Raw genomic sequence first — 26,726 nt, forward strand, 5'->3', positions numbered from 1 at the left:
CAGGTCATCCAGGACGGTCTCCCATCTCAGGGTCAACTGATGAGCAACTGTAGCTCTCAATCCATTTCCTGTTGCTTATAACAGAATACCCAACACTGGGTCATTTATGAAGAGAAGGAATGTATTTCTTACAGGTGTGGAGGCTGAAAAGGTCCAAGGTCAAGGGCATCTGGTGAGGGCCTTCTTGTTGGTCCTGAGGCGGCGGCACAGGGCATCACGTGGCGAGGGGCTGTCGTCCTCTTCTTACAGAGCCACACTTCCACTCCCACGATAACCCCTTAACCTGTTAATCTCTCAATCCATGAATGGATTAATCTATTCATGAGGGCAGAGTCCTCCTGATCCAATCACCTCTTAAAGCCCCCACCTCTCAGTACTGCCGCATTGGGGATTAGGTTTCCAACACACGAGATTTGGGGGACACCTTTAAACCATCGCAGATTCCAACTGCAGTTTTAATTTCTCTTTGCCATGTAACCGAGCAGGTTCACAGGTTCCAGGAATTAGAGCATGGACATCCGGAGGGGATGGTGGGTTACGCTGTCTACAGCAGAGAACACAGTAGCAATTCTTACCACCCTCTCCAGACACACCCCTCAGGCCCCCGATCAGCTTACTTTACCCAGGAATGGAAAGGTTAGAGAACAAAACAGGAAGGCCTTCACCAAGCACCCGTTGGCACCTTATACTTCAGCTCGGTGCCCTCGCCAAGCCCAGGGGACGTGGGGCCTTCCCAGTTCTGGCAGTCGGATCAGTCACCCTCCTCCCATGAGGAAGATCGTGGCTGGGGGGAGGTTGTCCAGGTTGTCCACACGGCAAAGAGGGACTCCTTCCTGGGAAGTGGAGCCAAGGTCCCTGACTCTCTGGAAAGCTCAGAAAGTAAGGAAACCATTCCTCTCTGGCACAAATAAGCTTAACAAGGCAACAAATGAAACTTTTTTAAAGATAAGGTTAGTCTTGTTTGTTGTTTAGATTGGGTTAAGAAAGTTTTCTGAGTAGCCCCCCCCCCCCCAGCTGTTACATCCCTAAATGGCCAAGGCTGTCTGGCCTCTGCGCCTCGTCTTTCGAGTGGGGAAAGACACCTGTCCCGTTCACAGGCTGCCTGGGAGGATCCCACCTGCAGCGACAGGATCACTCTGGAAGATGCACTGTTTGCTACTGTCGCTGGGGGTCAGGGAAGAGAAGCAAGGCCTTGCGCTGGCCGGGGGGGCGTCCAGCTCTCAGCTCCGTCTGAGACACTGGGTGGCAGTTACTCCGGGTGGTCTTCTAGCGTGAGTTGCTTTCTTTTTTTAGGCCCTCGCATAGCAAGGGTCCTAATGACCTTAGGCACTCAGTCTGTGACCTACAGACTTGACCTGAGCCAAGAAACTCTTCCCGATGTGTTCATCCGGGACATAGCATAGCTCTGAGGAGAAGGAACCCCCCCTCCGGTGCCCTCAGTGGGGATGGACGTTTGGGATTACTCAGCTCGGAGTCTGGGAATGAGCTAACCTGCTCAGATGAGCAGAGACCGTCTGTGTCCAGGTGGGGGTGGGCGTGTCCTCACCACCCATCTCCGTGACCACCTGGCCTCCGTCTTTGACACACACATCCCCCGTTTTCACAAAAGGGCACCGGCTTTGCCTGCCACGTGAGCCGGTGAAAACATGGTTTTTGTTAACTGCGTGGCCATTTTCCTTCCTGGTTAGCCAGCTGGTCAGAACATCTTTGGGCTGGTTAGTAGGTTTTGACCAGTGGTAAAACAGGCTTAAAATGCGACGTAGGACAAGTTGTTGCTGCCACTACGTGAGTAAGGTGAGGCCAGCCCTGCTAGCATTCCTCTTCCAACATTCGGATCCCACCCTTCTCCTGAAATGTCCCCCTGGCATTTTGTAACCAGCTGCAGTGAGAGAGCGAAGGAGACAGCGCTCGGTGGAGACGAGGGAATTGGGGTGGGCACAGTGCAGTTACCCCAGGCAGCATCTTGCCAGCCTGCCAGCACAGAAATGGGAAAATATGTGTGTTGGTGGCATTTAATTTGTCTCTGTCTATTGTGTCTGGGGTCTCTTTGTCTATTGTGTATCTGCTGAACATTTAGTTTTTAAGTATTTGATTGAGGTTGGCTGTGTGACAAATTTGAGCTTTTCTTTTCCTTTAAATAGATTATTTGTTAAAATTCAAAAGGTTCTTAAAGGCAGCTAGGTGAGCAATAGAGAGATCTTTTTCCAGCTGAGACTGGCGTCGGGACGAACTGTCCCAGCACTGCGGCCAAGGTGGAGCACGTGGGGTGTCTTCCCTTGGGGGCAGGTCATCTGTTCGTTCTTCCTGGTGTCCTGCTCGGGTCCTTTCCTCCTCTCCCTCCCACTGTCCGTCCTGCTGGCCCTGCCCGAGCACGGCGCGCTGCGAGGTGGAGAACCACGCTCGGTCCCGTTCCCTGTCGCCAGTCTCCCTGAGTTTTTACATAAGTAGGAAACCAAAGTGGGAAGAGGCTTCTGAGTTGCATATTGCTTCCGTATTATCAGCGACACGGGGGCGCTCTGAGTTTCCGGGCCCCGTGCCCGTGTGCGGCGTGTGTCTGGCCGGGACAAGTCCGCTCTCCAGCTCGCCGCTCGCCGTCACACAGTGCTGTCCCCCGAGAGCAGAGTGAGGCTCCTGCTCACCTCCTGCCCAGACCTGCCTGCAGACCTGCCCCGCAGACCTGCCCCGCAGACCTGCCCCGCAGACCTGCCCCGCAGACCTGCAGGATTTGGGGAACCGCCCCGTGGGCGTGCGACCAGCCCGCCGTGACGCCGCCGCCTGAGCGCGGGCAGCTCAGACAGGGTCACGGCCCGGCCCGGGGGTCCCTGCTCTGCCGTCCTGTGAGGAGGAGGAGGAGGAGGGTTGTCCCGCCGAGGCGAGACCGAGGGCTTTGCGGTCATCAGTAGTTGAAGGCATTGAGAGTGGAGAGGAGCGTGTCTCCTCTGCTGTTTGATGAAGTGTCCTCCATGAGTCTCCTAACGTCAGCCTCCGCCTGGTGACTGATGGCGGTCCGGATCCGCAGCTCTGCGGATGGCGCCAGACGCTGCCACGCCTGTCGCACAGGTCACCGTGCTTCCCCCTCTGTCCTTCATCCGCCGTCAAAACAGTGAGGCACGAGCTCGGGCGAGGAGGCACCGGTGTGAGTCTGCGGCGCTCGGTCCTACCGACGACCCCACTTTGCCTCCGGTTTTGTGTTCATGAGATGCCGCCACAGCCAGCTGAGGAACCCGTGGTGCCGTGCTGCTTACTGACAGCCACAGCCTCGTGTTTCAGTAGCTCGGCCCTCCCTCCTGTCCCTCGGTGCTGCCCGGGCCCGCCAGCCCCCGCCCCTCCGCTCACCGTGGGTTGGAAGCAGGCGACCGTCCCAGGTTGGAGCGCAGAGGGGTCGAGGCCAGAGACGTCCGTGCTGCAAAACGAGGTTCTGCACCCGCGGCAGCGGCACGGACCGGGAGACAAGGGCCTGGCGTGCCTTCTGTCCCCAGCGGTTACAGTGACCTCGGCAGGTAGTCAGCACGGTGGCGGGTCCGTGGTTCGCGTTGCCAGGAGGGAGGTGGCGCTGCGTGCTGGTAACAAGCCTTTGTCCCGGTTGCCGATCCAGTGCCCGGGCGCCCTGCTTCTCCCTCGGCGCCTGAGTGGCAGCCGGCTGGGGCCCTGCCCGCCCTGACCGGCGTGTCCTGCTGCTCAGATGAGCGCCGGAGTGTCCCGTCCGCTTACTGGGTTCGCTCCGCTCCCTGCCTCCTTCCAGCCTGCGCCCTGCTCGTCTCCTGTGCCGTGTGGGGAGTACGCCACCCCCTCAGCCTGTCCCTTTCCGTCACCTTCCTGGAGATCTGGATGCAGGGTCTGAGGGAGGAAAAGAATAGAGCCCTGAGTAAGATGAGGGTTTGCTGCCGGTCACCACGCACTGGCACTGGAGTTATTTTATTAGCTCCGTTTCATCAGGACAGAGACATAGACATTTCATGACAGTATATCAAGCAGTTGACCCAAGTTTCTTTCTCTCTAGAATTGTTAAAGTCTGTATTAGTCTCATCTTAGTGTAGTCAGTCCAGCACCTGATGGTGGCTGTTGGCGTGGCGTATATTTTTTTTACATCTTTTTATTTTCAATCTCTTTAAATCTTTGTATCTTGTAATCAGCATATAGGTAGATCTCATTTTTGGTTATTTCCTGTTTTAAATTCAATCTGACAATCCCTACCTTTTGGTTGGATTAAGTCATTGACATTTAATGGTCTTGTAAATATGGTTGAATTTACATCTGCCCTTTGCTTTTTGTTTTCTTCCTCTCATGTCTTCTTGTTCCTCTCGTTAACTGCCTTATTTTGCATTAAGTGAACATTTTCTAGTATAGCATTTTAATTTCTTTAATGATTGCCTTCACTGCTTTTAAAATGTATTGTCTTAAATAAAGTGATAGTTTTAGACTTATAAATCATTTCTTATCAGAATCTACTTCAGATTTATACTCTTAATTGCAGTAATATGTAGAAAGGTTCCTCCTATGTAATTCTTTCTCCTGTCCTTTTTTGTGCTATAATTTAGAAACATGTCTATATATGTTAAAAACCGACAATATATTGTTGTAATTATTTTATATTAATGCATTCTTCATCTTTTTAGAGAAACTGAAAGAATAAAGGAGAGTAGGAATGTATTTATGGAGTTCACTTGTGACCGTCTTATTCACAATTTCTGGTTCTCTTCATTTCTCCCTGTAGATTCTAGTTGCTGTCTGGTAGAGTTTCCTTGCTCAAATACAACTCTACCCCACCACATCCTTTTGTGATTATTGTCAAATATAATACATGTCTATGTTACAGACCCAACAATACAGTTATATGCACATTGTTTTAGTCAGTTGATTTTTAATCACTTCAGAAAGAAGGGGGGAAATGCCATTATACTGTCTTTTATAATTACCTGCATAATTACTTGTAGCAGTGTTCTGTGGTTTTTTGTATGTGGATTCAAATTACTGTCTGGGGTCATTTGCTTTCAGCCTGAAGAACTTCAGTATTTCTTGTAAGTCAGGTATGCTAGTAATGAATTTTGTCCCTTTTTTTTTTTTTTTTTTTTTCTGGTTCATCTCAGAATGTCTTTATTTCTTCATTTTTGGAAGGTAGTTTTGCTGAAAATCAGATTCTTATTGATAGGGTTTTTTTCTTTCCAGCACTTTGAATATGCCATGTTGCCTTCCGGCCCATTGTTTCTGCTGAGATCAGTGGTTAATCTTGTCAGGGTCCCCTTGTACGTGATGAGCTGTTTTTCTCTTGCTGCTTTCAAGATTGTCTCCTTTTCTTTGACTTCCAGCATTATTTCTATCATATGTCTGGGTGTAGATCTCTTTGTGTTTCTCCTACTTGGAATCTGTGATTTTCTATAATGTGTAGATTAATGTGTTTCGTCAAATTTGGGAAATGAGCTATCATCTCTTCAAATATTTTTCCTGGTCCTTTCTTTCTCTTTTTGTACATGCGTTTCACGTACATTAGCATGCCTGATGATGGGTTATAGTTCCCTGAGGCTCTGTTCATTTTTCTTCATTCTTTTTTCTCCCCTATTCTTCAGATTGTGAATCTCTATTGGTATATCTTCAAGTTCACTCATTCTTCTGCCAGTTTAAACCTCTTGTTGAGCCCTGTGGTGAATTTTCCGTTTCAGTTCTTTACTTTGCAATTCCAGAATGCCCATTTTGTTCATTTTTATAATTTCTGTCTTTCTGTTCATGTTTTTATTTGATAAAGCATTGTAATTAGGTTCTTAATTACTTATGTATGATTTTTTTTTTTTTTTTTTAGTTGTTTGAACATTTGTAGTAGCTGCTTTGATGTCTTTGACTGCTATGCCTGACGTCTGGGCCTCTCATACAGCTCTGTTGTCTGCTTTTTCATGTGTATGGATTACATGTTCTTGTTTCTTTGACTACATCGTAATTTTTTGTTAACAACTGGACATTGTAGCTAACATACCCCAGCAGTTCCGATGCTGATCCTCTTCGCCCACTCCACTGTCCCCTCCACCACTGGCTCCTTGTTTGCTCATTTGCTTAGTGATTTAGCAAGACTAATTCAGTGAAGTCTGTTCCCCTGCAGTGTGCCTCTGATGTCACTCAGAGGGCACGGGCTTGGGCTGTGAGTGACATCCTTGTCTTTCCCTTGTTAAATTACATAATTCTTCCAAATGGCGCGCTTTTACTGCATCCTTGCCTAATCTCTGTTAACTTTCTGGCAGGTGTGTCTCTGTTATCACACCCAACTGTAGCCTAATTTCCAGTTGTCTGCTGTGTTGGTTGTGGCCCTGGAATATAATTTACCCCCAAAGTCAGACCCTTTGGTAGGGGTAGTCTTTCAGCCAGTCCTTGAAGCTTGCCCTGACCCCAGGAGGACTCTCCTTGGCTGTCTCTTTCCCTGGTTCTCTCTGTTAAACTGTTAGCTGGTCTCCTGTGCTATCATGGAATTACTAGCCACCTCTTAATTGCTCACCACCACAATTTCTGTTGTTTTTGAGAGTGCCTTAGGCCTGACCTTTCCCACACTCTGTTCCAAAGAATTCATTCCCCTTAGGGTGAGTTAGGGAGCTCTGTGTTCTTACAGCCTCTCTCTTCCTATAGACAGAATCTCTGTGTCTCTGCTCCAGAGCTGGAACACGGACAGTGGCCTGCTTTTCTTTGTCGTGTCTGGTCTATAACAAGGGTGCGGTGTGAGAATGGTAGCAACAGGTCTTTTCTGCCTGCCTCTCCCACCATAGAACCTCCACCATATAAGATAGATAGATGGGGCGAGGGTGAGCGGGGCCCGCACTCTCGGTGTGCTGTGCCTGGGGTCAGGCTTCCACTCTGTGAGCAGAGGCTGGGTTGAGGAAAGAACTTCTGTACTGCTTGGCCTGGAATAGGGCTGGTGGGGGCAGGCATTGGAAATGCTGTGGGCAGAGGGAGTCCCATGTTCATGGCCATGTGGCCCAGGGTAGCGCTTCCATTATGCTGAGCTTCAGGGGGTGGAAGGGGTTGGTCCCAGGGAAGGAAGCAGCTGTGGATTGTGGCTCAAATGCTACAGATTCTTGCTGTTTTTGCTGAGATTTGGTAAGTTTTCTTAAGAAAAAATATTTCTTTGTGTATACACTTAGGACAATTTCTAGAGACTTTAAGTGGTTGATTTTTATAATCTTCCCCAGTCATAGTTATTTCACTGGGGAGAAGGGTACACAGATATCTTTAGACGGCCATTTGAGGCGTGCTTCCCTGTTGTCACCTAGAATTATGTAAAAATTTTTCAGGCCTTTATTGCTGGTTTAGAACCTGAGCATGGCCCGGGGATAGTTTTTATCCCTTACTTGCTGGGACAATGATCTGGTAAGGACTGTTACATGGAGAATGACATCAGATACAGTCCATGGGAAACATCCCAGATGGGAAGGAATTCCGTTTCTGACAGTTGGGTTACTAGAAAGACTATGACGCTGAAAAAAACTAAAGTGTATAATAAGATATTTTTGATAAATATTTTTAATCACATCAATAACTAGTAAATTGGTAAGGAATGCTCAGAAATCAATGATTAAGTGAAAGGGGGAACCCAAGGAAGTAAGTAGCACATTGAGGGTGGCTTTCACCTTAAGGACACTTGACGGACAAGATAAACTTGAGAATCAGTTCTCAAAGGTTTCCAGACCATAAGGAGTACGAGGAAATCCAGGGCCCACCTGAGGTAATCTGATAGGAGACCCTCCCCATATAAATCTGAAACCACAAAAGGCTAAACTTTCAGTGTAAAGATGAACAAGAAATAGTCCCCTTTAGAAAACTACAAGGAAAACTGGCTGTCTCAAAACTTAGTGCTGAGTAGGGCTACGGGTAATTTCTCTCTGAGAATTTATCACAATAAATGAACCCTCACATGAGTTTACAGCCCAATTTTATTTTATCTGAGTGGATAGAAATCCTTAAGCCATGAATGTAAGGTTGTGCCTAGCTTGTTCTTTCCTCTGGCACCTTACAGAATCAAATGTGGGTCATCCTTGAAAGGGCCCATCTTCATCCCAGACCTCAAAGAATTCTCAGAAATAAATTTCTAAGAGAGTTAGGCTCACAATCAGTAAATCCAAAATATACAAGGAAACCAAGCATCAAGAATAAGAAGCAGCAGAGATGGAATTAGACACCATATTTAGATCCGCAGGACCTCAGATATTGGAATTACTAGCATACAACAAGAAGGAAATACAATTACTATGTTTACAGAAACTTAAAAGGATTTGGAAAATGGGAAAAGCAAGTGATCATTAAAAATAACCAAGCATGTGGACAAAATAAACTTTTAGAAGTGAAAAATATAATAAAATTCATTGGATATGTAAGTTTAACAGCATATTAGATACAGTTGAAGAGAAAATGTGGTAAGCTGGAAAACAGATTTGTGAAGATTATGCATAACTGAGAAAGTGATTTAAAAAAAAAGAGAGAGAGAGGTTAAGTGACGTGGATTAGATCTAACTTACATCTAATTGAAGTTCCTGAGGGAAAAGACAGAATGGAGGAAAGGCAATATAAGAACAGTTAATGACCAAGAACTTTATAGAACTGATAAAAGACAAAAACCAAAAGCCACATATTCAGGGACCCAAATGAATTCCAAGCAGGGAAAAGAAAAATAAGTCCATAATTGAAAGCATTGTTCCAAAATTGCAGAACACCAAAGATACAGAGAAGATCTGTAAGGCAGAGAAAAAAACAACCTCAAAGGAACACAAGTAGACCTCTTAATACCTGCTATCTCGATAGTAATAATGGAAGTCAGATGGCAATAAGACATGCTGAAATAAATAAACTATCAGCATAAAATAGCAGAAACATATTTCACGAACTAGTACAAAATAAATATGTAATTTTCACCCAAACAAAAACCAAGAGACTTTTTCGCCAGTGGACCCTCACTAAATTAACTTCTATTGGATATACTTCAAACTAAAGGATAAATAATCCTGGATAAAAGATGAAGGAATAACAAGCAAAAGATGTAGGAAATATGTGGACAAACCCGAGTACATGTTATATGAAATAATAATGTACTGGATTTAAAAATCCTAGCTAGAACTAGCACACATGACAACATGAATACACCAGACGTGGATTAGGAGAGGGCTTCTAAGTTCCTTAAATTGTTCTGGTGAAGAGCAAAGAGAATGACTAACTTTGACTTTCATCAGTTAAGAGTGATGTAAAATTTTTATGGCAATATATAAAAGAATGGAAATATTAGGCACTAATTCCAAAGTAGTACAGGGGAAAATGAAATTGAAAAGCCAAAACTAAAGGAAGGGAAGAAAAGAGAAAAAATATTAGGAGGAGAAATAGCCTAAAATCTAAATACTGCTAATAAAAGATTATTAAAAATTACTAGGCTGTATTTTTTAAATCAAACCTACATATTGATTATAAGAAATAGAGCTAAAATATAAAGAGATAAAAAAGTTAAAAGATGGTAAAAGGTATGCAAATAAAATGCAAAAAAAAAAAAAACACCTGGTGCTTTTTTGTACCCAACATCATATGAAAGAGACTTTAAGATAAAACTAGAAATAAAGAAGTCTCCACAGAAGGTTTATTTCACCAGAAGATATGATCATTTCGAAAGATCTATACAAGTAATAACCTCACGCACAAAAATTTACCTTCAAGATATATTTCAAAAAATTTACATACTTACATGGAGATATTGGCATCATAGTGGAAGATTTTCACATTTCTTTCAGTAACAGATCAAGCAGACAAAAAATGAGACTTAAATGTAAATGTTGGTGATTCTAAAATTTATTGAGGATAGTATAGATAACTTTATACCAAAACACAGTTGAAAAAATAAAATATACAAATTTCTAGAAAGCAATAACTTAACAAATTTGATTCAAGAGGAAAAAGAAAAGTTGGATAATCCTATTTATTAGAGAAATGTAATCAGGATTTCAAAATATTTCCGTGAAGAAATAGCAAGTCCAGAACATTTTTACTAGCAAGTTCTATAAGCACTTAGGTTACAACTAATTTTAATCTTATCAGTCTATTCTAGAGAACAGAAAAACAGGACACTCTCCCATTTTATGAGGCTAACACAGGCATGGTAACAAAACTAAAGACAGTAGAAGAAGGAAAAATAAAGGCCAGTCTTACTCATGTACATAGATGAAGAAATCCTAAGCAAGATTTTAGCAAATAATGAAACCAAGGAATTACTGCTAAATTTTTTATGTATAATAATGGTTTGGGGGTTTGAAAACATCATGTCCATAATTTTCAGTGCTACATGCTGAAGTATGTAGGGGTGAGATGACATAAGGTCTAAATTTTGCTTTAAAATACACTTAGGGAGGAGGGCAGGTTGGTTCTTGAATGTTTTAGAATCTGGATGTGAGTTTGTAAGATCTTGTTACTGTCTCTGCTTTTGTGTACATTTGGTAAGTTTCATAATAGGACTAGAAACACTGACTCAATTATGCATACTTTGGTTTTAAAAAGAAAGGCCAGGTGCAGTGGTTCACACCTGTAATACCAGCACTTTGGGAGGCTGAAGTGGGAGGATCACTAGAGACCAGGAGTTCAAGACCAACCTGGGCAACATAGTGAGACCCCATGTCTACACACACCCACACAAAAAAATTTTTTGTTTCAGTTATCCCGGCCATGGTGGTGCACACGTGTAGTCCCAGCTACTCAAGAGACTGGGGCAGGAGGATCGCTTGAGCCCAGGAATTCAAGTTTACAGTGAACTATGATCATAGCACTGCACACAAGGGGTCCCAAGCAGAGGGCACTGCAAGCAGGGCTAGGCTGAGCTCTGGCTGGACGGGAGCATGCCAGGAGGATGGGTGAAGTTCCTGGCTGTCCTAGATGGAAAGCAAGTTCACACACTCAGGATTTCACAGCTAGAAATGGACCAAGTGCCGCTTTTAGCATGATCAGAATTAAGGTTAGCTTTACCTCCATCAGCAGGATACAGTGAAATGATGTATGTGAAGGTGGTCAGTGGATTGTGAAGCTACATAAATCTAAGATACTTGAAATATTCTTTCACAGAAGCAATTGCAGGTGCAAAAGGGATAGGGGATGCAGCCACGTTGGGAAACAGTTGGGCACTTCCTCAGGATGCTAAACGTTAATTTATGACATGACCCAGCAATTCCACTCCTAGCTGGGTATTCTCTGGAGAACTAAAAAACATATGGCAACAGCACAAAACTTGCACACAATGTTCATAGCATCATTATCTATAATTGCCCACAAGTGGGAACAACCCAAAGGTCCACAACTGATGAATGGATAAGCAAGGTATAATGTTATATATACAGTGGAATGTTGTGTTATTTAGCAGTAAAGAGGAGTGAAGTACCAGCCAGGTGCAGCAGGGCACGCCTGTGGTCCCAGCTACTCAGGAGGCTGAGATAGGAGGATCACTTGAGCCCAGGAGTTTGAGGCCAGCCTGGGCAACATAGTGAGAACCTTTGTCTAAAAGAACAAAAAATTTTTTAAAAGGAATGAAGTACTGACACATGGTATAATATGGATGAACCTAGGAAACATCGTGCCACGTGGAAGAAGCTAGTCACAGAAGATCACATTTTATGATTCCATTTATGTGAAATATCCAGACTAGGCAAATCCATAGAGACAGAAAGTAGATGAGTGGTTGCCATGGTGAAGGGGCTGGGAAAATGGAGAGTGAGTGCTAATGGGTATGAGGTTCTTTGGCGAGCATTAAAATGTTCCAACATTAGGTAGTGGTGATGGTTGTACAATTCTATGAATATGGTGAAATCCCCGGAATTGTATCTCTAAATGGGTAAATTTTGTGGAGTACGAATTATATCTCAATAAAGCTGTTATTTTTTTAAACAGAAGAATAGGGGAAGGTGGGGGGAGAGTTGTACCAAAATGGATTTATCTCCTGTCACTTTACCCCCTCTCTGGGTGCTCAAGTTTTCTGCCACACTCGGGAAGATGCATGATGCTGTTTTAAAAAACTTAATTGAGAAAATACCAAGTCTGAAGCAGAAAAAATACAGAAGCTGACTGCTACCCCTTTCTGTTAGCCTGGATGAGAAGGAGCCGTAGCAGACGGAGGCTCTGCTAACGTGGGCACCGAAGGGGTGGGCCTCCATCCGCACACGTCCCTGCTAACCAGCAGGGGGCGTGTTTGCTGGATTGGTCAAATAGCCCACGGTGGCTCCATAACCACCAGATCTGATTGTCCAAATTGCCACACGTGCCATCCCGTCTGTCTTTCCCACAGAAGCACAAGCGAGGCTCACAGACTTCAGAGGGTTCACCGGCTCCTCGGCTCCGGGTGTGGGGGTGACGACAGGGCACCGTCAGGCGCCTTCTCACCCTTTTCCTGTCTTCCTTTTGTTTTTCAGTGGCTGCTTCAACCCCTAACTCCACTGCTGGTGCAGCCATGAACTCCTTGACCTCCCTGGGGACTCTGCAAGGACTGGCTGGAGCCACTGTCGGACTGAATAATATTAATGCACTAGCAGGTACCATAAACAGTGAGTATTCGCTGCTCTGGTGGACAGCCTTCCCCCAAATTCTCCACAGAAAGTGGCCAGCCAGAAAGGACCCAAAAGGATCCGTGACGGGGAGAACTAAAACTTGGGATGGAGGAGCGCATGCTTGACAGGCAAAAGCCATCTACATTCATTCTGTCTCAACAAGTACCCCACCCCTCGCCACCCCCAGGTCCCTTTCAGTATGTAGCGTGTGCGCCCGCCCACAGGTGGCTGTGGTCGCCAGGTGTCTGGCAGGGGGCTCGGTTTGATTTTGTTGTGGTCCCCTGCGAGGCGGCGTGTCGTGATGGGAAAGGTAGTGGACTGGAGTCAGGAGGCGAGGTCGGCTCTGCCGCAGACCGGCTGTAGGAGCTCAGGCAGATCACTGCTCCCTCCCTGGGCTTCACAGTCTCCACTGAAAATGGAAAGTTCTGGATCAGATGATCTTAAAGGTGCCCTCTGGCTCTAAAATCCAAAGACTCATGACAGTTATATAGGGGACAGAATGAGGCCCTGGAAAGGAGGATGTGAGACCAAGTGGAGAGGAGCCACCGTGGGAGGAAACTTACCTGGAATCTTACGGAGCTTCCGTGGGCACAGGTCGCCCTGCGGCAGTGACTGTCCAAAGGGGCATCGATTTACCATGGCAGGTGGAAATGGGTTCTGAGGCGAATAGATTACAAAATTATACTTGGTTCTGAAATGTATGGATTCACCAAAGAACTCGAGGTTCTCTAAGCAGCCGACCGGTTCCTGTCGTTGTAGCTCTGTGGAGAAGAGCAGCCAGGCCAGAGCATAAGTCATGTCTTAGGTCGTGCCTGGTGCAGGCTCCTGCACTGGGGAAAGGGACCCTCAGCCCAGAGAGGGACATGGCCTGTGCCCGTCTCTCCATCTGGTACCCTCTGCGTGCCGGAGAGTGGCCACGCCCTGCTGATTTGGGGGCCCAGTTACTTCCACACAGCCCAGGCACCCCAACACCTGCCCATTTTAGTTTTTGATAAAGGGATCCTCGACAGGTGTCCTATTTAAAACCATGATTCAATAACTGGAATGTTTTTTAAAGGGTGATGAGACAGTATTTTTTTTTAAGAAGCAAAAAAATCCAAATAATTTCATACTTTAAAAGGTCAAAAAGGAACAATTTGTGTCATTAAAAAAAAAAAAAATGAACCTAAAACTCATCCAAGTAAAGATTAACTTATAATCCTGATAAGAAAATAAATTACATGTTCAGAAGTGGGAAATTCTCAGGTTCTATTAAATCCTTTTAGTCCGATGCTCTGGGAAGAACAAAATCTTGGACTGAGTTTGTGGCCACAGGGAAAAGAAAAGCATTTCCCGTGTGATGGCTCTTGATGAGCACAGAGAGCATGCAGTGGTGACCTTGTCACAGCCAGAATGTCCGGTTCCAGTTCAAGCTGCCTCCAGCTTTGCCCTGTTCCAGCAACCAGTGGGAGCCTCGCTGCCGGCCGCCCGACTCGGGCGCAGCTCCTCTTCCCGACCTTGCCCTTCACCTAGGTTGAGGCCGCGCGTGTTCGCACACGTCCCTCATGCTGCTTCTCTTGCCCCAGGACCTAGTTCCCCTAAAACAAGGACTTTGATTTGATCGCCTGCCTGTCCTTGGTCTGCAGAGTAACAGGCCAGTGGGAATGGTTGTCCTCCTCAGCACGTGCTCATGACTGCTGTGTGTGTGTGTGTGTCCTCTTGTCCGTGTCCTGCGCTGTCCACCCCCCCCCCACCCCCCGCTGTACGTTGCTGGGACCTGCCCGTCATTAGCGTGCGGGACTGGAGCGGGCTTCGTTGAATGGCAGAGCAACCATGGGTAGTTCTTGTGTGGGGCTCGTGTGACGCAGATGCTGCTTCTGGCAAGCACGACAGGTGTCAACTGTTTTGCTTTTCAAAATTCTTTGCCATTGAGGTACTATAAATACATACAGTTCATGGGAAATTAAAGGCTGTTTCTGGTTTCAAATAACTCCTGCTAGGCAGTATGAACCAAAAAAATGTTTGATTAAACCAAAAATTAGGTGCCAATGAAAACACAATCCTTCTGACTTGACAAGCGTTACTGTAGTGTAGCGCTGTTTGACACTGGCAAAGTTGACTTGCAGCTATTATTTGCTACTTATCTGAAGTTAAATATCAAGAGAAAACCTTTTAAGATAGAGTACCGTCTTTTAGACCATTCTTCCTGATGATGCCACCTGTTCTACTGGGCAGTTCTCAAAGAAGGTAACCGAGAAATGGTCACCTGGACAGAGCTGGCTTCTGGAAAAGGTGGCCACAGCTTCCATCTCATTGCTACTTACTACCCTGCTCTCTCCCGGGGACCACTGTTGGCTACCGTACGGAGGGTAGTCTGGTTTTCTGAGTAGAGCCAACTCTTTCCCTTGGGTACTGCAGCAGCAAGAAAGTCGGCAGATGACTCATTGGGAGAGCCTGGACTGTACCCTCCTCCCTGCCCAGAGGGTCCGACCCCGCCCTCCTGGAATGAGGGTTTTGGTTAGCAGACAGGTAGCTAAGTGAAACCGAGTTTGAGAGCCCTTTTCTTCCCTGATACGTGAATGGATGGAGGGGCTAAAACGCAGTCCAGCACCCTGAAGATAAAATTGGCAAGGTGAGGAGCAGGGCCCGTCCCCACCCGGGCTTTCGTCTCTGGTCTCTGGCCTGTCGGAGGGTTCCCTGGGCGTGTTTTGTATATTAATGTCTGCACCGTGCTGAAGAGCACTGCAGACAGGTCCATCCGCAGAGTCTGTATCTGATTTTGTGTTTAAATGTGTATCAAGTGGCATCCTTATTTTCCCTTGTTGAAACTGCATAATTCTTCCAAGTGGCTTCCCCTGTACTGTTTGAAATTTTGATTGTTTGAATAGAACCAGCCACAGATGCCTGGTGAAAGTGTTTATGGAAATATTTTATGTAAACTAGAGAAAAGAGAAGATGATGTGGGCATGTTATTGTGGCTTGTCACTATTTACATTGTGAAATTACTGTTTTAACCATATTCTGGGAATTTATAAAGATGTACGCAGTGAGATACATACAGAAGCACACACCACCCCACACATATTTGTGACCATATTAACACAAGCATAGTACATGTAAGTAGGGCTGTTTGTACAGGCCGATTTGCGCGTCTACCCTGGTTGCAGACATTGTATTCTTAGGTTCTCATTTATCGGCTTGCAGCTTGGCAGGAGAGTACTTCATCTGTGCACAGGAAAACTTATCCCAGTAAGTAGGTTAGAAATCTATGAGAACATGTTAATGGGTTCTTCACTTTTTCTTTTTCGTTTGTTATAAAACCTAGCAGTGTGGCCTGCACGTAAATGACTTCTGCTTATGGTACTTGGCCTCTACTACTTTTCAGTACCATCTCCATAGTTGCCACACAACATGTTCATGGCTTAGTCCTTTGTCATTTGAATCATTTACTCAGTAATCTCGCAGCTCCTTGGGTCTCAGTCCTTGAGAACCTTTGGAGAGTGAGGAAGGGTAGAGCACTTAGCAGTCACGCTGGCACCTACCTCCTGACAGACGAGGGCAGAGCCCGGCCTGTCACGGTCTTCCAGCCTTCCTCATCCAAGTAGCACGCATGGGAATCGAGATTGAATGGGAGGAAATGGTTGATCCATTTGGCCATTTCAAAGAAAAGCCCTGTTAAGTGGAATCATCTATTCAACTTAATTTTCTTCAAGACCTCTTCCTCTACTGTCCAAAGCTGTTAGAGGTAATCGGGTACCAGCGGCTGAGTTGACAAGTGTTATTGATAGTATGATTATTTAATCCAGAATCAGGCAATTCGTAGGAATTATGCTCAAAAGTTAAAATCTTCTTTGAGGGTTCTTAAGATTCTACCATGTAACCAACTTCCTGTTCTACTATGGATTTGGCAAACACACTCCCAGATTTTCCAGGATAGTTTCTGTTTTCAGTATTGTCAGGGCACTTGTACTTGTTAGAACTTTCACCCTTATTTTTGCTCAAATGGATGGTTAGGCCATGGAGGCGGCAAGGCCTTGGCTGGAGAGGCCCAGCCCTCCCTCGCTCACCTGCACAGGCCCGATTCGTGCCCCCTTCAGCAGCTCCACCCCTGCCACCTCCCTCCCCTCCTACCCACACAGCACCGGCAGAAGCAAACAGAACCCCTCCAGAAAGCAGATGAGTCCTGAGGTGCAGTCCGCACACAGCCAGCCCCGTGGGGTGGCCAGGAAGCGTGGAGGACGTGGCTGGGATGCCGCTTGCTGAGCTGCAAGCTTCACGAGGGCTCTCTTCAGTCCGGAGACATCCATCCAGTATTTCAGGAGTGTGAAGTTCATTCTGCTTCGGTGTTTTAAGAGAAAACAAGTTGGGGGACAAAAGGAGGACAAAAGTTCAAAGTAGAAGGATAATTCGGCAGACCGAGCCAGAAAAAGCAAGCCTGGTCCTGGAGCCGAAGGCAGTCACGGGCACAGCGCGCGCTGCCGTGCAACACCTCCCGTGCCCCTGGCCCTCTGCCGACGGCGTGAGAGGCACGGAGGCTACAACCATGGGCAGGCACGCGTGTGGGGCGTACATGGCAGGGTCTGAAAACTGCAAGACCCTGAGCTGAGCTGACAGGGAATCCTGGCGATGCAGCATCTCGGCCATTCCATGAGCGGCAGGGGGATTTGGAGATGGTCATCAGAATGGCGCTTCCATCTTCGCGCCACACTTGTTGGGCAGCTGGGTGCTGCGTAGCTCCGTAGCTCCACACCTGGAGCCACACACCTTGGGATGTGAGTGGTGTGAGGCCACCCCTCGCTCTCCTGCTGGGATTCCGACCATGCGGAAACCCGAGTTTCCAGAGGGTTGAGCCTTGACTTGAGTGTCTGTAATTGCTGGCACGGCAGCTGGTGACAGCCTGCCGGCAGTGAAACCAGCGGAATTTGCCTGGGTGCCTGCCCTTCTCCCAAGTTACTTTGTACCTGCCTCTCGCCTCCCTCAGAGAAGAAACAGCAACACCAACACTGGAGGTGGGGACTGAACGAGAGCACTGGGGAGAGTGAGTTACTCCCCAGCCCTCGCGGTAGCCATAGTAACAGGGATGGAGGGGCAAGCAGGCCGGAGGCAAATGTGATGAGTGGGCGTCTGCGGGGTCATCTGGAGTCACCGACGAGGACACCCTCCGAGCTCTTCAACAGCACTTAACTTGCAGGACGGGGGGAGACAAGAACAGACTCCTCGACAGTAAGGGGCGTGAAGCAGATAGAGCAGGGCCTCTGCCGGCCGGCACCTCCCAACCCAGCCTGTGCCTGCGGAGTCTGCTGCAGTCCCCTCCTCGGCCAGCGGCTGTCCTGTCCTCCGGACTCCGTCCCCACCCCCCGCCACCCCCGAGACCCCGCTCTGTGTCCCCTGCCCCACCGCGGGACACAGGCCTGAGGCAGGACAGGAGACCCCTGCTGTCGAGCCGAGGTCTAATGCACGTCTCGCGTGTTGTCCTTTTAATCGAAGAGATGAGGTTGGCAAAATAACAGACGCCCCAGTGGAGTCAATAGAACATTCCCCACCTCCTCTATTTCCTGCGGGTGAAGCAGTGACAGTGGAAGTCTGATTCCTCGGGAATGTCCCACGGCCTTGCCTTGGCTGTGCTCTTCTCACGAGATTCCTGCCCCATTTTTGTCATTTAGACATCCCCGCCATTTTCGCATGTCTAAGCAGAAGCCCTGATCCCAGCAAGAGGGTCATTAATGTTTTCAGTAAGGTCTTCTCAGAAACGTTGTTTTAAATTGTAATCGTAAAGGGAAGCAGAGGCGGTTGTGATGTCACCTCATCATTCCCTGGGCTCATTTAGAAGTTAATACTCTACAAAGCGTTGCTTGTTTTGAGTCAATATTCAGGGAAAGTGTGACACAGTCAGCAACCGCAATAGAGCAAAAGAGCAGCCAGGAGACAAGGAAAAAACCAAAAAAGTCCACTGGCCAACCTCCAGTTCACATCAGTTTACAGCCAGGATCCAGCCTGCAGACAGGCGTCACTTCAGGTGACTGCAAAACATGACATGAAGCTTTGTCAGTGGCTGGACCATGAGTGTGTGCACTCGCGGGAACTATTTGCTGCTGGAAACTGCACCATTCAGTTTGTAGCCTTTGATAATAAGTAGCTTCAGTTCTTTGCATTTATGGGACAGGTCCGCATTTCCTCCTGTGCCTCAGTTCTCAGTCAGCTAGACTGTTCATTGCTAAGATCCTGGTCTCTGGCGACGTCCTTAAACTGTGTCGGAAAGCCAGCTAATGGAGCTGCTGACTCACTGGTTTACAGGGTACAGAACTTGTCTTTGCTACCATTTCCTCATCAGCTTCAGGGAAAAAGTTTTATCCTTTTTTTCCCCAACCCCCTGAGCCATCCCCTGGCTCCTCAGGGAGGCCAGCGAGTGGAGCAAAGTGTACACATGTTGCAGGCCTGTGCCACTAAGGTTTTTTTGCACATGCTTCTCAGCTCTAAGCAGCAGCAGGCTTTTATTTCCAAAAGACAACGGTACTTGCCAGTAGCACATCGCATGGGATTACAACGTGTCGTCTCACTGTAGTGCCTCAGTGCATCGTGGTCACTGGCCTAGGGAGGGAGGGCTGTCATTGCTTAGGTCCTTCTTTTTTGTTTGTTTTTTTGCATTATTATGATTTATTGCTTCATGGTTTTGTTTTTAATTTCCTGTTGGTGTAATTGATGTGCTGGCTGCATGTACTTGCTGTTGTACTTGTGTAAATGATTCTCTAACTTCCTTTGGAAAGCACTAATGAATAAGTGCTATTTCTCTTCTCTATTGTTGGGTTTTTTGTAAAGTTGCTCAAATGCTCTCAGGTATGGCGGCTCTGAATGGAGGACTTGGCGCCACAGGCTTGACGAATGGTACGGCTGGCACCATGGACGCCCTCACCCAGGCCTACTCAGGAATCCAGCAGTACGCGGCTGCCGCGCTGCCCACGCTGTACAGCCAGAGCCTGCTGCAGCAGCAGAGCGCCGCGGGCAGCCAGAAGGAAGGTAGGTGCCACCTTGGCCTGGGCAGGGCCTGCAGTGGCCAGCCCAACACACAGCATTGGCCTTTAGAGCACATTTAGAAGGTACCAGATTGAACCTGTCATAAGAGAAATCAAATAGTTTATTTCTGGTTTTTTTTTTAAAGACGTATAAGCCAATGTGGTCCCAGCTACTTGGGAGACTGAGGCAGGACCGCCTGTGGCCTTGGGGCCACATCTCACCTGGCCCTCCAGATCCCCCAGTACAGCCCCTCAACTGCATGCAGACTTCACAACACAAATCCCTTTATGAAAAGGATTTGTTCTGTGAAATTTGGATTCGGTCAAAAAGGTGCACTCAAGAATCCACGAGGCCACACGTGGCCCCGAGGCCACAGGTTCTCCACCCCTCTGTCTCTTCAGATGACTTATCAGTTGCTGCCATCACCATATGCCCAGGAACCTCCCTCTCCCCAGTCAGCAAGGACCAGCCGTTCCTCTCCCTACACTCCTCCTCTGGAGGGGTGAATCGATACAGGCTTCTGCGGGTGAAGCTCGCCCTCCCTCCTGTTTCCCAGGTTTCTCGAAGTCCGCACGCCCTGGGACTGTGGGGCTGCCTCACAGTAGACGCCGGTTTTCAGGTTAATGATAAGATCCACGGTTAGGATTGACTTGGTCTTTGTATAATTGGGGGTCTTGTGGGAAAGCAAGGCAGGAATTGATCGCCTTGCTTCTCTGCCAGTGAAGCAAAATAAACCTCGGGAAGTTAATGCTAGGAATAAATTAAAGCTAATTATAAAACAGTTAACAAACTAGTCCAAATAAGAATAGTTTGTCATTGTTGCTTTTGATTTCTTCTTCCTTAGTTGAAGTTGCTTTCAAGCAAAATCTGTAACATGATAGTTATTTCTTTTCCTGACTTGTTTAGAATATGAGAAAAGAAGCTAGAATAGGGAAGTACTACAGTTTAAGATTTTTTTTCCTTCTCTTTTACCTTCCTCCCCCCATAGTTCTAAACTGCTTTTGTCTGAATACTTTGACTGTAAACATGGTGTTGTGTAAGAAACAGAATAATCTTACTTGCAAAGTTGTGAGTTTTAAGGGAACATAGCTTAAAAGATACTCGTATGTTTTTTTAAAAAGGAGAAGTTTTTTCCTTTATAAAAGATTATTAAAAATGGAAGATACATGAATGTCTAAGTTACTTTTCCCTATTTAAACTTTCTCTTTATTCTTAGTGGTGACTCTGGTAGGTTTTGTAACTGTGCACCACTGTTCAGACAATTGTGGTTCAGCAGGCGTGTGAGAGAGACCCCCGCCATGACCACCATGTCTTCCCAAAGCAAAGCCTGTGTGGGCCCCCTTTTTCCTGCGGCCTGAGTGCCAAGGTGACAAGTAAGGGCAGTAGGTGGAGTCCCGTAAAAGATATCCTCCCCTCCCCCACAGCTTTAGGGAATATTGGTCACTTCCTCATTGTGTAGCAAGGCCTTACAGCACCTGCAGAGCCTGTGGCAGTGACAGGCGTCAGCCCCAGACCCCTCACGATTCAACAGTTCAGGGATCAAGTCTAGGCATGAAATAGTATTTTGTTGAGTTGCTTCACCCCCAGCCCACTGCCCTAAATGTCTTTGCCTTGAGTTTTAGCAGTTGCTTAGTGCAGTAACCACCCTTCTGGGATTAATAAAAAACAGGTCAAAATAACTATTCTAACTCCTGATTTTGGTGTGTGGGCTACCGGTAGCAGGGTTTAGGGTTTTTATTTTTTCGGTGGTGGTGGTGGTGGTGGTGGTGATGGGTTTTGGGTTTCTAATTCCTCTCCCACCTTCTCCTCACCCAGTTCATTATGTGCTCAAGAAATTTAAACCATCTGAACATTAGTTTAAATGAAATGTAATTTAAAAAGTAAATTATACCAGGAGGGGGAAAAATGTAATGAATTCCAATACTAAATAGATTTTTAAATTTTCTGTTCCACAGTTCTGTCCCTTAGCCAAGAGAGCTGCAAGTAGACGTGATGTGTGTAGTCACGTGCCCTGGGGTATTTTTCTCCCCACAGGAAAGTGAGCCAGTCTGGCTTTGTAAAAAAAAAAAAAAAAAAAAAAACACACAATTAATAAATGGTTTTAATGTTTTCTGAGCTTAATCTTCCGAAGGGTCAAGGCATCTCTATCCAGGAAGGTTGATCACATTTCGTGCCCTCCCCAAATGTCTCCTGACCACACGCACCTTCCCCTCTGCCTTCGTCTTTGGGAGGAAGTGATGCAGAGGGAAGTAGAGGCTCCAGGCACCCAGCAAGAAGCCCCTGGGTGCTGGAGTCTGACACACTTTGATTCCCACCAGCACCCCCAGTGCTTTGTGCTGGAGCAAATGCCCTGTGAGAAATACAGGATGTGAAAACACCCCGGCCAGCCAGGAGCAACAGCACGACACAGGTCACGCTCACGAGTGGGACCGGCCCATACTGGGAGCATCTGACCCACCGAAGGGTGATTTGTGAATGGTGCTGTTCTACTTTATGGAGGTAGAGGAGATGAAAACACGGGTGGAAGCCTCAAAAAAAGACTTATTTTTTTACCCCAGGTATCAGCCACCTTAGTTGTATACAAGGGAAGTTTTCTATATGAAGTCACCTTTTCCTCATTGTAATGTTAAAACTTGGGGGGCTTACAGAATCAAACTGTTCCTTGGTGATGAAAAACCTGGGGGTCTATGCCAAATGCAGTTGACATTTGTTTCTTGGGAAAATAAGTAAAAGGGCAGAGCCTAGTTGGGTTTGTTTACCTGTCTCTGTATGTTCCTGGTCTCTCTCTGGCATAGATGTGTTCAGAAGGTGCAGCATTCTAGAATGCCAGGATTATTCAGGCCTACCCAGTAATCTGTTGTGTGCATTGAAATTGTATTTTCTCCCCAGGCTTCAGCAGGTGAGATGTACTTCACCATCAGATTAGATGCCCTTAATCCTCATTTGTGCCTCTGAATCTTTTCTTTCCCAGGAATGTTAAATCTGGTAGCACCAGGTTTGACTAGTCCACATCCTGCACAGGATGTGCGTGGCACGGTAGCACTCGAAACATCCAGGTCCAGTGTTTTGGCTTAAGTTTTTTTAAGCCAGACAATATTGGGGACCTGAGTCCCTGTGCTGCCCCTTTAATAATATAGACTGCCTGGCCAGGCACAGTGGTCCCCACCTGCAATTCCAACCCTTTGGGAGGCCAAGGCGAGAGAATTGCTTGAGGACGAGAGTTCAAGACTAGCCTGGGCAGCATACCGAGACCCCATTTCTACAAAAAGAAAACAGAAAAATTAGCCAGGTGTGTGTGGTGGCACATGCCTGTAGTCCCAGTTACATCCCAGTTACTTAGGAGGCTGAAGCAAGAGGATTGCTTGAACCCAGGAGTTCATGGTTGCAGTGAGCTATGATTGTATCACTGTACTCCAGCCCAAGTGACACAGCAAGAACCTGTGTCACCAAAAAAAAAAAAAAAAAAAAAAATGCAGAGATGTCCATGGAAATTGTAAACAACACAAAGTTAAGGTAGTCATGCAGATGCATTTTTAAATAAGAAATATTTCATCTTTTTCATTAAAACACTTTTTTACGATTTATTGAGGGGGCAGGGGAAAAAACTTGATTTGCTATTTCTTTGCAAAGATACGTATTTTTACAAAGCTCTTCTTCACCCCATACACACCCTTCCCCCACTATCTAGGAGACCCATCACAGCTGTCCCCTGGGCTTCCCAGTGGGGCAGGCCTGGTTCCTCTCCTGTGAATGCCAGCTCAGGATCCACGAACCTGCTGGCTGCAGAAGTCACCTCAGTAGTTCTGTGAGCTCCCCTTCTGCCCAAGCACCACACCCGGAACGGCCAAGAAACGTCTCTTTGCAACCCTCTCAGGTTTCCTCCTTCTAACTTGCAGTTAGCTGTAGTGGAGGCAGGTAGAGAGTCGGCAGAGTGAAGAACGTGAGGGAGCTTACCTCTCCACCCGGTAGAGCTAAGAGGACCGTCCCTGTTCAGCCTGTCTGTGCTGGGAAAGAACAGGTAGCCATGCAGGGTGGCTTCGCTGCGTTCATCTCCAGGCCTAAGGCCCCGGGGGCTGATGCCTGTCAACGCTCAGACTCAGGCTCCTTCTTCCCTGCCTTTGACTCATTGCCAGTCATTTCTCATCAAGATGATTATTAGTCTGTGTGTTAAGAGATTTGGCAAATCAAAACTGGCTGGATAACTAGGTCAATGATTGAGAAACCTGAGCAGCCTACTGCTGCATCCGTTATTCTAGATGGCTGCAATTGGTGAGAATGCACAGAACACGCTCCTCTCCGAGAGCCAGTCTATACAGGAGAGGGAACGTGGCCACTGAAGAAGATCCCATCCTGGGGTTCTCTGCCCTCATCCTGCCACCTTCAACCCCATGGAGAGGTGACTCAAATGTGTGCCAACGCACAGTAGTACGCGTGACCCACAGAAGACTGTCAGTGAGAAGGAAGCCATTTGTAGGCAGTTTGGCTTTAGAACTCAGGAGAATCTGAAGGCCGAGTGCTTTCCTGAAAGACATCCCAGTACCTGACATTCACCCATCTGTTCACTCTCTCTGTACGAGGAAGCCGAATGCGCAGCCTACCCGTTAAAGTATTCCTAGGCAGCAGCTTTGGGAACTGACACTCGAGGGATACCGTACTCTGATTTTTTGTTTGTTTGTTTCCTTCTTTAGGTCCAGAGGGGGCAAACCTCTTTATTTACCACCTTCCACAGGAGTTTGGAGACCAGGACATTCTGCAGATGTTCATGCCTTTTGGAAATGTTATCTCTGCTAAAGTCTTCATTGACAAACAGACCAATCTGAGCAAGTGCTTTGGTATGCAAAAGAAACCGCGCTGAGCTGAAGTACTGCAGTAGGTTCCCAAGTGAAGGGTCATGGACGGGAAAACGTGAATGACAGATGGTTTCAAAGACAGGACAGGGCCCTCCCTCTCTGGTGGTGGTTTCTGCTTTTCTGGATGGACAGAAGCAGATGTGGGCAAAATTGTGTAATCAAAAAAAGGGGAAGAGGCTATATAAAAACAATCTGGGAAATTAAACTAAATGTCTCAAACAGCCAAAAACTCAAAGTTACCATTTGGCTGACTGGTAACCGGTGTCAGTTCAAAGAGAACGTCTTGGCTTTTGAAACTTCATTATCGTAGCATCTTTCTAATTTCTGTGCTATCACCCACGAAGGTCTGAAGCCTCTGTTATTAGGGGAATTAACTGTCAGCCTGAACCCGTTACACAATTGCTCCTGCAGCGGCAACTCCATAAACCCCTTTGTGATGGTTCACGAGAGAGTGAAATGGAAATTAAATTGTTATATGGTGGGGGGTGGGGGTGAGCATGAGCTTACCTTTGGGAGGCTTCCCTGCACCAGGTTTTGAGGCAGAGTTTCTGTATTTTTCACAGCTAAACAATGTTCTAGGCTTATTCGGAGATTGGAAAGGGATTGTGCTTCGTGCTTTGATTTGAGAAACCATTTGGTGCCTTGAAAAGAGATTATATTAGCCCACAATAATGCAGGCTATTACCATCAGCAGACAATTATTTAGCATTAAAGACTGTTTTCAGTTTGTATTAAAAGCCTTAGCACCCCAGCTTTCTCAGTGAGCAAGCCTAAGTTCTTGGGGCCCGTGCTTTGCTAGCCTTGTTCTTTCATTCTCACCTCCTGGCCAGGTTTTGTAATCATCTCACCACTCTTCTGGATAAAGACCCAGAAGGGAAGGAGAAAAGTAAAGTCATAGCAAAAAATCTTGGATTCAAGATCACATTTCTTGGGAATTAGATTTAATAAAAATTTAAGCCACCATTTTGCAGTACAGCCTGCCCATGAAAAGCTCTGCCTGGTGCCTGTTTTTATCAGGTGAGAAGAGAACTCTGCTGAAAGTGTATTTATGTCCTTTATCGTCCTCCTCTAGTTTGTAAAGGAATTTTCTCTTTAGCTTTAAACTGTAATAGTAGATAGCTGGAGATGCTTAGTATAGAACCTTCTGAACAGCTGATGTTCGGAAATGGAAATTAAATGTGTCCCATAGCTTCCTGTCCCCACTGAACGAGAGTGGGTGCTGTGCGAGCCATTTCCATAGCGTGACTGAAAGCTTTAGTTTACACCCTGCGGCTGCCTCACCCCCAGTGACAGAACCAGCTCTAGGATCTGGGTCTGTGCAGAGCATCCTTAGGTCTTTTTCAAAAGCACACGCCCTCCCTACTGGTTTTGCTGGTGGTGGTTGCTACTGAGAAAGGTTCTGGGAATTCTCTTAAGATGGTTAAGCTCTGAGCTGTTTAGACTGTGTTTTCCCCCAAGGCTTTGGGAGATGCAAGGTAGAAATGTCTTTTGTGTTAAATTTACTGGAGCTTTGAAAGTGGACACTGAGGTCCCGCATTTCCCTGGGCTCCCATCAGTAATAACTCCACAATGGTAAAAATCAGTGTAGCTTATTTTACAGTGAATTCAGTAACTGACCCGTTCTCCAGTCAAACAGGTGTGGTCTCCGTGAGCAGACCTGGGCACTGCCATGAAAGGCAAGGTCTGCGGCAGTTTCCGCTGTCTTCGAGCCCCCCTCCCTGAAGGATCCTGCCTTAGAAGCCTCACCTGGTTGGGACACATGAGCCTCCAGGGACCCTTGGCCCGAGAGTGTTTATACTGGTTCTTATATGAGTAGCGCTTATGTATGTACCTGGGGTTTGTTCAGACAGATTCTGAGGGACTTTAAACACAAACACCCCCTACACCAGAGTTTGGGATGTTAGTGTTCTGGGAGGGTGTGCTCTGCCGCTCAGCGGGTGTTTCCACGTTGCCCCTGGCATGTGCCCTGTCAGCTCGGCAGAGCTGCCTGAGCCCCCGGGGTTGGCACGAGCTCTGCAGTTCCCTGAGCCCGGCCCCGCTTCCTCTCCAGCCTGACTCCGTGTCCCCTTTTCCTTGGTGTCTTCCAGGTTTTGTTAGCTACGACAATCCAGTCTCTGCACAGGCTGCTATCCAGGCTATGAATGGCTTTCAGATCGGCATGAAACGCTTGAAGGTGCAGCTGAAGCGCTCCAAAAACGACAGCAAACCTTACTGATCCTAACCCTAGAGGCTCCCTGCTCTCATGTTAGCTTTCTTAGGGTAAGTCCCAAGAGCCAGCCTGTTGTCAACAGGGGAGGCAGAGGAGGACCACATTGCCAACTTTTACCAAGAGAGACGGTTATTTTTACAATAA

At 46.8% G+C, this 26,726-nt stretch overlaps 1 protein-coding gene across 2 annotated transcripts in view; it reads left to right on the forward strand.

The window, feature by feature from the left end:
• Positions 1-26,726, forward strand: part of CELF2 (CUGBP Elav-like family member 2) — a 293,960-nt gene that overhangs the window by 264,961 nt on the left and 2,273 nt on the right. The window contains exons 10-14 of one of the 2 annotated variants that reach the window (XM_069458926.1): positions 12,399-12,530; positions 18,984-19,022; positions 19,347-19,526; positions 24,212-24,355; positions 26,461-26,632. In XM_069458926.1, coding sequence (XP_069315027.1) covers positions 12,399-12,530; positions 18,984-19,022; positions 19,347-19,526; positions 24,212-24,355; positions 26,461-26,588 — 623 coding nt within the window. In that variant the 3' untranslated portion in view covers positions 26,589-26,632. The remainder of the gene's footprint in view (positions 1-12,398; positions 12,531-18,983; positions 19,023-19,346; positions 19,527-24,211; positions 24,356-26,460; positions 26,633-26,726) is intronic. The other variant, XM_069458927.1, reaches the window with a different exon arrangement.

Source organism: Eulemur rufifrons, chromosome 25 (assembly GCF_041146395.1).
Source record: "Eulemur rufifrons isolate Redbay chromosome 25, OSU_ERuf_1, whole genome shotgun sequence".
In the NCBI taxonomy this organism is placed as follows: Eukaryota; Metazoa; Chordata; class Mammalia; order Primates; family Lemuridae; genus Eulemur; species Eulemur rufifrons.